At 42.5% G+C, this 10,240-nt stretch overlaps 1 protein-coding gene across 6 annotated transcripts in view; it reads left to right on the forward strand.

The window, feature by feature from the left end:
- Window positions 1-4,267: 4,267 nt before the first annotated feature.
- LCA5 (lebercilin LCA5) overlaps window positions 4,268-10,240 on the forward strand; it is an 18,359-nt gene continuing 12,386 nt past the window's right edge. Inside the window, exons 1-4 of one of the 6 annotated variants that reach the window (XM_027902440.1) lie at window positions 4,268-4,341; window positions 4,443-4,559; window positions 5,154-5,269; window positions 9,690-10,073. In XM_027902440.1, the coding sequence (XP_027758241.1) occupies window positions 9,875-10,073 (199 nt within the window). In that variant the 5' untranslated portion in view covers window positions 4,268-4,341; window positions 4,443-4,559; window positions 5,154-5,269; window positions 9,690-9,874. Of the gene's footprint in view, window positions 4,342-4,442; window positions 4,560-5,153; window positions 5,270-6,644; window positions 6,687-8,485; window positions 8,838-9,689; window positions 10,074-10,240 lie in introns of those variants that run through there. The other 5 variants (XM_027902441.1, XM_027902444.1, XM_027902439.1 and 2 more) reach the window with 5 other exon arrangements.

Genomic DNA, 10,240 nt, shown 5'->3' on the forward strand with positions numbered 1-10,240 from the left:
CATCACATTAGAGACATTCATTGCAACAGTTCCTGCCCCATATGCTACAGCTGTTGCTGTGGTGCAGTGGAAATCAATAGTATGTTCTCTGTGCATCAGGGATTCACCGTCAATATTTATGTATGACAATTAAATGAGCATGGGTTCCACTCCTCTGAATAAGCCTGGGGCTTTTATCCCTGTTGGTACCTCCGGGAGTATCAATCTGTGTGACACTACGACCTGATTTAGTTTTTGAAGGCTTCCATCCCTCTTTCTAAAGCATCCCTCCCCTCAGTTAAGCTCTGGGGCTGATGTTCTTTTTGAGGCTTCTACTTCCCCCTCCAGCTTTTGAATTACGTACTCTGTTTCAACGACCTTCCCATCCAAGCAATCAGTTAAGACATCAGACATGCTTTACATAGAAAGAAGAAAACTGCAAAACTATTTCTTGCTCAGGTGATTCATATGTTTGTCCTGTCCAAGGGAATCTGAAATACCACATCACCATTTATCTTCACTGTATCAACTGTTAGGTTGCTAGGAAAATATATAAAATACATTATTTGCAGGTTTTAGATTAACAAACTTCCATCAACTAATCCTTATGCCAACCTTTTGCAATATCTGAATCTATTCCAGCTCAGCAGCTGATTCAAATCTGTTGGCATTATTCTGGATGAAGCATTTGATGGAGAAGTCTGATAAGATGTCGTTTGTTCCGAACAAGAGTCCTGTTTTCAGTATGACTCAATACCTGTATTCAATACCTATATTACACATACGCACCGCCTGAACTCAGTACCTGTATTACTTACAATCAGAAACTAATCATTAGTCAGTTACTAACCAAGCCCCAAATGGTTAGTCATGACAATTAGCCTATAAATTATCAACACAAAAAAAGTCCCTTACACATTTTGTAATGCTTTGTCTAGTTGGTTTTTTAATTGCTTTTTCTGCTTACAATTTTCCTAGCTGCGGTGGGCATGGAGATGGATTATGAATCCTTTTCATCCTATTTACAGCAGCAACAGCATTTCAGATTCTGGCCTGGCTTGCTGCCAGATACAAGCAGTACATTTCCTCCAGTTGCAAGCAATAAAATTATTCTGTCTTTGTCATTCCCTGGGTCTTTTTGAAGGACATCAATGATTCTCTGCCAGCATTGCTATGATGAATTATATGGTTTAACTGTTTAGCACAAAGGTGAGCTACACAAAGCCACAGAAGGATGAATTTTAAAAATGAGCCACATGAGTTTTTATTGTTTATTTAAAGCAATTTCATAATATTAAGGCAAGTATAGCAAAATTATGAAGTGCAATTAGGAAGGCAATCAAAATTAGGGAATTCACAGACTGGTTTTTCGGGTTTTTGCATGCTTCATGCCTGCTTTCTTGGATTTTAGGATCAAAAAATTAAAAGCTCCATTCAGCTCAAGAGAATTCATGTCAGGTTATGCCTCACAGATATTTTATTGCTTTTGAAATAACAGTGTCTGTCTCCTTCCACAGGAGTTTACGCTAACGTCTCTATGATTGCATTCTAACCTACTCACTAAATCACATTTTCAAGTAATTTAATTAAGCATACTCAGAGTTCTTCCACACAAAGCACATAATTTTTGAGAATCTCTCAGTTCTTTCACAACCATTATTTTTTTATTTTTCCTCCTGAAATTTATGATTGGGAGGAGAGGATGACAATATTTTAATTTCAAGTGCATTAAACTCCGATTTCCTACATATTTTCTTATTTTTATTGCGAAGAAAGTTTTTTCAGGTTTTGCCTGAAAATATTACCATGGCAAAAAAAAACAAGTATTTTTTCCTGTTTTCTCCATTTTATTGTTTTCATTTAATGGTCAATGAGCATTACTTTTGAACATTCATAACTGTGGAAACTCAGTTCTGTCAAAAGCAAATCTGTCTTCGTCTCAAGAATGTCCCATTTGTGCCTCCCCATGCAGGCAGGTTATAATTTTCGTACCAAATGTTCTGCTTTATCCTACTCCACCCAAATTCTTTTGTCACTTCCATCACTGTGCTCTCATAACATATTCCATCAGCAAGTGATGCAAGCAAGATCTGCTATTGCCTTTTCCCTTCCTCTCTCCAGAAAGAAGTTTACTTAACTATATTTATTAACAAAGATTAGCATTAGGGTAAACAAAAAAAAACAAACAAACAAACCAAAACCAAAACCAAACCCACCAAAACCCACAACCCCCCCCCCAAAAAAACCAACCAACCAACCAAACAAAACCAAAAACATTAACTTCGAGTAATAAAAGCAAATATTTAGAAACCCTGTAACTTCTTTGTGGAATAAACCACAACAACCTCATTAAATTGGGCCTGCCTTTGAATTCAAGTGTATTTGCTGGCCTTAGGCAGTACTTTTATCCTTTTGTCAGTACAACCTATTTTGCTTCAAGTTCTAGGTATTTTACAACCTGATACTGTTCCTCTTTTATTTTTTTTCCTGCTAGTGTGGGGGAGTTTTGCTTTTTAATTACACCATGCACACAAAGATGTATTTGTACATATGCATAAAACCTGTCACATATTGGTCATACTGCCTATTCCTCTAACTCTCATCCTAAGTAAACATTTCAGCAGAGAGCACTTTCTCTCTTTTTGCTCTCATCCTAACCAGTCGTTACACCCAGGTGCTGCCCTGACCTAAAGCTTTGTGTTCAAGCTGGCACTGCCGGTATGTGCCTAAAGCTCCCCAAAGGTTTCCCTCAGTCCCACTGTCTGGAGGGGTTGTGAGGGGATGCAATGAGTGCCAGCATCGTGGTGGGCTGCTTGTCCACCCCTGTGCTCCCTGGCAGCTCTCCAAACAGAATCACAGATTCATTCCAGCTGGAAAAGACCTCTGAGATCTAGTCCAGCCTATGACCAAACACCACCACGTCAACTAGACTGTGGCACTAAATTCCATCCCCAGTCTTTCCCAAAATGCCTCCAGGGATGGTGACTCCACCACTTCCCTGGGCAGCCCATTCCAACCTAATCACCCTTTCTGTGAAGAAATTCCTCCTAATGGTGCAGCTTGAGACTGCCCTGTCAACCAGTGCCTATTTGCTTGGGAGAAAAGATCGATCCCCACTTGGCTACAACCTCCTTTGAGGTAGTTGTAGAGAGCAACAAGGTCTCTCCTGAGCCTCCTTTCTCACAGGCTAAACAACCCCAGCTCCCTTAACTGCTTCTTGTAGGACATGGGCTCCAGGTGCTTCATCAGCTTTGTTACCCATCTCCGGACACACTCCAGCACCTCAATATCCTTCCTGAACTGAGGGGCCCAGAACTGACACAACACTCGAGGCACAGCCTCAGCAGTGCCGAGTACAGGGGAAGGATCACTTCCCTGCTCCTGCTGGCCACACTGTTCCTGATACAGGCTAGGATGCCATTGGCCTTCTTGGCCACCTGGGCACACTGCTGGCTCGTGCTCAGCCACTGTCCACCAGCGCCCCCAGGTACTTTTCCCTGGGCTGCTGTGCTTCGACGGCGCACACGCGGCCTGATAGAACCAAGGCAGTGTCGGCAGGGCAGGGCAGGGCAGGGCAGACTCAGGGAGGGCAGGGCAGACTCCGGGCATGGTAGGGCAGGGCAGACCCGGGCAGGGCCGCGGCCCCGCCACCCACGCCGAGCCTCCCCCGGCCCCGCGCCCGCCGGGTCCGCTGCGCCCCCTGCCGGTGCGGTCGGAGGCGCGCGGAGCGGCAGCGCGACCAGAGCCCCGCCCGGCACCGCCCCGCCTGCAGCACCTCAGCCAATCAGCAGCCGGGATGCGGCCCTTCACCAATGGGAAGAGCAGCTGCCCCGAGCTGGCAGGGTGGACAGCCAATGGCTGGCGCCGAGGGCCCGCCCCCCGGCCCGTTGCCGGGGCAGCCGCTGTCAATGGCGGCTTCGCGGCCCCTCCGAGCGTAGCGCGGCAACCGCCGGCGCGTCCTCCGGGCGGGCGGGGCCGGGCCGGGCCAGGCCGGGCAGATATCGCCGGCAGGGCCGCGACGGAGGTGGCAGGGACATCGAGGGGCGGAGGGAGCGTTCGGGGGAAACTGGACCGCGGCGCGGGCTGTTGTTTTCCTGGGGGCTACGGGCGCTGGTAGCGGGCCCGGGCCTAGGCCTGGGCTTGGCCTCTGAAAAGTCTCGGGCCGCCGGTGTTCAGCCCCTTTCCTGCAAAGTCATCTAGTGTGGCTACGATTCGGTGACTTAAAATGTATTGTCAGGAAGTGCTGACTGAAAATAACATTCGGTGCATTCTTTAAGAACGCCTGTGCTCGGTGAAGGAAAGCTGCCCGCTTGCATCTTGGGAACTGGAGAGCTGCGCCCAAGGATGGCTGAGCTGAACTAGGTAAGTCTGCACGCATGGGATATTGGTGGGAATATGAGTGACGGCGTGGGCCTCCGTGGCGGAGTCTGATTTAGAAACATAATCCCTTTTCCTGGTTTTAGGACTGGCCTGAACATTCCCTGTTTGATGTTTCCTTATCCCTGACCTGGGACTTAGAGAAGCTTTCTCATTTCGAGAGCTGATGAAAGTAACACTGTATATTACTGTCACAGAGTCAGGTTCACATAACGTTGGCTTTTAAAACCATATTGCGTTTTAATTCACCAAAATGCAGGACAAGAGGACATAGTCTTAAGCTGCACCAGGGGAGGTTTAGATTGGATATTAGGCAGAATTTCTCAGAAAGGATGATTAGACGTTGCAGTGGGCTGCCCAGGGAGGTGGTGGAGTCACCATCCCTGGAGATATTTAAGGAAAGACTGGACCAGTGCCATGGTCTAGTTGACATGGTGGTGTTTGGACTCGATGATCTCAGAGGTCTTTTCCAACCTCATTAATTCCGTGAGTCTGTGAGAAACTGGTAAGCCTAGAAGAAAAACATACAGTTAAGTCAAAAGCAGCAGAAAACTTCCCTAATAAAATTCTTCCTTCTCACTAAAGTCTCATCTCTGAGTGTACAGTAAATTATTTTGCTCCTCTCTCTTCTGGAAAAAATACAGCATTTGGGTATCAAACGGGTGGAGGAAGAGGAGTGAGACGAATTTCTTTTGAAGTTTTTCTTTGCTCTTAAGTTCAGCACTTTAATGACTTGGGTTGATGCTTCTGTACTTGCCCGAAGCCGCGTTCCTTGCCCTGTCCATCTCTCGGGATAGGCGGCAGAGCTGAGGAGGCCGTTAGAGGTCAGTGTTTGTACTCGGGAAGTGCCGTGCGGTGACCAGCGAAGGCACCGGGCGTCCCCTGGTCCTGGAGGGGTGTTAATACCGAAAAGGTCATAAAAAGTTGCATTACAGGGCTGAGCTCTGGGTGTGCTGTGAGAGAAGAATTACTGAGTGGTTTTCCTTTCTGTCTGTTGCTTAATACCTGTAGTCCAATGGTTCTGTTTCTGTGATTTACTTAGGAGTAATAGGGAGAGAATCTCCTGTCACCGTTTCAGTTGTTTTGTATTCTCTGTTCTGTCTGTCATGTCCTTTGCAGTGATCTGGTGCTTGACTGTTTTTTTTAATAATGAACGTGTTTTCAATACAAAAAATATGTAAATAATAGCAATAAATAGGAGTCATTGAAGTGAAAGAGTATGAAATTATGGAAACAAAACTCTTTCTGAAGTTTGTGCAAGTGCAGATTTACTTCAGCCATTCCATACTGACCTGATCTCGATTCCTTAGGCTTCTAAAAACCTGCATGGAGACTTGAGGAGAGGGACTTGGGGTTTTGGTGGTGGTGGTGGTGGTGGTGTTTCTTAGTAGACCCACTGCTAACCCACAATGTTTCATTCCTTATAAAATCATTAAATACACAGTGGAAAATCTATATCTTTGTAGATTCACACAAGTTGAACTTACTTTATAATCAGCTCAAACTAGTTGGTAACAATTGAAAAATCAGGTAACAAAAATGTTTCTTAATTAGAAAGTCCTTAGGCTAACTGAAGTGAAACTCAAATAATGATTCTTTTGTTCTCAAGACAAACTGTGCATTCTTTTGTTAATTGAATTATATTATAAACTGGTGGGAAAATGAGTTGGCAAGACTTGACAGACTAAGGTTTCTTGTTTTGTATGGAAAATATGATAATGTTACCAATTTATAAAACTGAAAACCATTTGAAGATTGAAAAAATGGTTTTGGAAATTTTCAAGGGAGCTGTCATTGGTTCACCTTTTTCAATTTGTTTTCAGTCCATTGCTTTTCAAAGTACTTCTAGAATACATCATAAATTTCTGTTCATTTGTATTGCTGTGTGTCAATGATACTTAGCAAAATATTCTTAAAAGTGGGAAATATCCAGTACAGAGGTGATGGATAATTGTAATCCTCCAGTTCTTACAATTTGTTTGCTTAAAATACAATGAGTTAAGAAAAACATATATATATATATATATATATATATATATATAATTAGACATCTTGATGATGGACCTGTAGGAATTTATGCCTTCCCTAAATACCATCCCATTCGTTTTCAAAGAAGAAGAAGTCGATGTGTGATGATTTCTTTTTATCCTTCAGTGCCCTGAAGGCAGACAAAATTTGTGTCTTGGCTGTATCTACACTGTTGAAGGTGCTTGCCTCACAGAGTAATCCCTGCCTCCACAGAGGGCTGGGGTAACACCCCTGGATGTGATGGTGCCTCTAACAGTGATATGTGCACTCTGGAAGTGGCCATGGAACAGTCTTGTGTCCAAGTAACAGACAGGCTGCTTGAATTCCTGCCAATTTGTTTTATTCTGCAGTTACGAGGGAACACAAATGCAGAGCCAACAAGTGATTGTTGGTCTAATTAAAATCTTAACAATCTAATCAAAGATTTAGTATTAGTCCAGATACCAACACAGTTCAAGCCACATATGGGTACAGTGATACAAACACAAACTCCAGTACCAAATCCTCTGTGTTATCTTTGCCCACTCACTCATCCTCTGGGACTTGACTGGCTTCAGCTGGGAGGGGGACATCTTTACAGCAAGTCATCAACATTCTGTGGCAGGAGGAGGATGCTGATGGTTTCTCCCTCCTTGCCTTGTGTCAGTTTGGGATCATTTTTACATGGTTGTTAACACACTGTGCACCTTGCTCTTTATTGCATTCTGTTCTATTCTGACCATAAATTCATGGTTCCACATTCCATCTGAATTTACTACACGTGGTGTGTTTTACATGTGTACTCTTTCTTTGTCCTCTGTGTTGCTGGGTTTTACCCAGCTCCCAAGGCTGACTCCTGCAGAATTAAGCACAGGTGAAATATCACAGCTTAGGGCCCCAGCACTGTACTGTGTTGGCACTTTCAGGCCCCTGCAGTCACCCCATGGCTGGACCACCCTATGCTGCATTTTTGCAGGGGCTGTAGATCACAGGTGGTTCCCTCCTCACAGAGTAACTACCGGTTATTGCTATCTGTTACTTTAAAACATAAATGGACAAAGCTAAGCAAAAAGCTTCAACAAATTAGACAAGTTCCCTGGTTGTTAACTGAATTTGTTGCAGCTAAATAAGCTGTAGCAAAGCTCCAGGCACTCAAGATGAGTTCAGACAAAGTCTGGCAAGTTTTGTGGCCCATGTTGTCAGCTGGAAAGGCAGCCCATGGCTTCAATAACAACACCTCACTTCGTGTGGGTTACAAAAACAACTACTGGTATTAATGGGTTTTTTCATCCAGGATGACTGGAAGAATATGAGGTCTGTGTTACAGCCCTCCAGAGTACTATTTTTATATCTCAGATTATTTTAGTACTTTAATATTAATATATTATATTTGTGGGGCCAGGGCTTAGGAGTGGAGCTGTTTGGGAGCAGGGCAGCACCTTCATATGTTCTAATGCTCTTACATGATCTTAATTGTGCACTCATGTAAATGCGTGGGGGTCTTCATTACACTTGAAGACAGACAAGATAATACAGTTATGGTTAGGTCTATACTTTTGAAAAATCTTTAGTAACTCCATTATTTCAGAAGGAAACAGAACAGTCAATATAGATAATTTGAATGTTCACAATAACTGATATCTTCCAAGCATATGTTTAGCAATCTCTAGAACAATTGGTCATAAGCATAGCTTGTCTTCTTTCTGGGCTTTGCAGTGCAATTTTTGTTTTCATCAGAATCCTTTTATATAAGTTTTAGGCATGTCATTATTATTATTTGAACCACTTTGACAATATTTAGATGCTTACAAAACATTATTTTGGAAATTTACTCGCTAAATAAAGAAAAATACTCTTTTCCAGGTAGTTCACTATTCATTTCCCAGCAGCTTCCCAGTTTAGAAACCTGATGGGATATTTATTCCTCTAATTCTTTCTGTATAGATTATGAGGGCAAATGGATTCATTCCAGTCACTTGAGACAGAGTTGTGCTAATAGTGAACTGTGCCAGAAAGTTTGAATTTGTAATAAAAATGGTCTTGGCAGCTGACATTTCTGTTCTGCTTGGCTATGCAATTCTATGTGTATAGGCAGTGAAGGCCGAGAAGCAGGCAAAGTTTATTTTATTGGGAAATAATGCAGTGAAAAATTTACAGCTCATTTACAGGTATGCTGAATGTCCTGCAGCGTACAGCAGTTCTGATTGAAAGCTGCTCAGGTTTTTGGGTGTAATTTGCTTTGTCATTTATAAATGACCTAGGAGCTTATGTGATTCAACAGGTAGAACTGATGGGCTCTGGTTTCAAGGCCTATTTATTCACCCATTAGAGGCGTGATGTTGGATTGAAGAGAGAGATAGAGAAATAAGCTGGAGAGCTGTGAAGAGTGTTGAGAGAGACAAAAGACATGGAAGGCTGAGAGTAGTCAGTAAAACATCGCTTAAACTGTTGAGAGAATTCTTTTGACCGAGAAGGTGAGGAAAATTTTTAATGTATTTGCTCCATTATATTCTCAGGAAGTATCTCCAAAAATAAAAAATGAAGTGATTTCACTTTGAGATTATGGGATTTTTCCAATTTATATCAAAAGATAGGCTGCAGGAGGGGCCCTTCTCATTTTATACCTGCTGCAGGTGTACTGTTTACCATATACCAGCAGTGTGGTCTCTCTTATCAGGTATAAATATATATTATATAAAACATGTGTGCTCTGGCCAGTCCTTAAAGGCATGAAGCACTAGATGATGGAGGGTATGAGAGTACTTTCCAGGGTGAAGATTGTGATATGTAGGTACAGTCTCATTAGTGGTTAGGGACAGAAGGTGCTCTGGGCAAATGGGACAATTGATTTTCAAGCCCATTATTTAACATCATTGGATTGTCAGAAATTGTGAAATGGAGGATTTAGTTAAATTCTACAATTATCTCAATTCTGGTTGCGTGGATAAGTTGTTAATTCACTTGATTAGAAAATTTTAAAACACATCTAAATTAGTTTCCTGAAAAGCATAAAACTTTTGCTTGTGTTCTGTTTTGTTTCCCAAATGCTTCTTTTCTCCTCTCTAGCCTGGGAGTATTTTCTTATTCTGGATTTAATTTTCTGATTTCTATGTTAATCTTTTGGTTTCTCTTTTGGAATTGAAGTGCCTCAGACTACTGAATATAGTACTAGTAGCGTTCAGAGACTGATGTTTGTCACATTGAATATAAATCTTAAGGCAACAAGGTTGTAAGAATCCTGAATAATTTTACAGATTTTTTTACCTTTCTTTCTTAACAGCAGAACACCATTCTCCCTGTTTCTTTCTCTCTCTAAATTGTTACAGAGAAATGCATTCTGAACGATAACTACTGCTTCCTGAACTGAACTACAAAGATCTCGTGCTTCGGAGTTGAAGATGATAAATCCGAGGAAATAATCCAGCTGCTCCCATTGTGGCAACTGAAAATATCCTTAGTGCCAAAATGAACAGTCTTTGAGAAAAATTTGGAAAGCTGTTAAATCTGAAAAATGGGAGAAAGAGTAAGGAGCCCAGATTCTGAACACGAGAGGAAATCAGATGAGGATAAATATAGTGACTCCTATTATTCAGATGAAGGTAACGCATCTCATTCATCCAGCCAGTCGCCAGTGCTAAGCTCTCCATCTACAAGCCAAGAAAAGAGACATCACAAAACACAGACTTCAAACAGCCTTTTGCACTACCAAGGTAGGGAGATGGCAGAAATTGCAGCTTTGTAACTGCTCCAAAGAGTCAATTATCTTTGAAAACTGAAACAAAAGTGGGAAACTAGCATTATGAGGATCTACAAGTAAGGTTCCTGTGAATTATGCTATAGCCAGGTGGGGGTTGGTCTCTTCTCCCAGGCAGCCAAC

This window comes from Empidonax traillii, unplaced genomic scaffold, assembly GCF_003031625.1.
Source record: "Empidonax traillii isolate 1590-97213 ecotype Southwest subspecies unplaced genomic scaffold, ASM303162v1 scaffold875:size256809, whole genome shotgun sequence".
NCBI classification, from domain to species: Eukaryota; Metazoa; Chordata; class Aves; order Passeriformes; family Tyrannidae; genus Empidonax; species Empidonax traillii.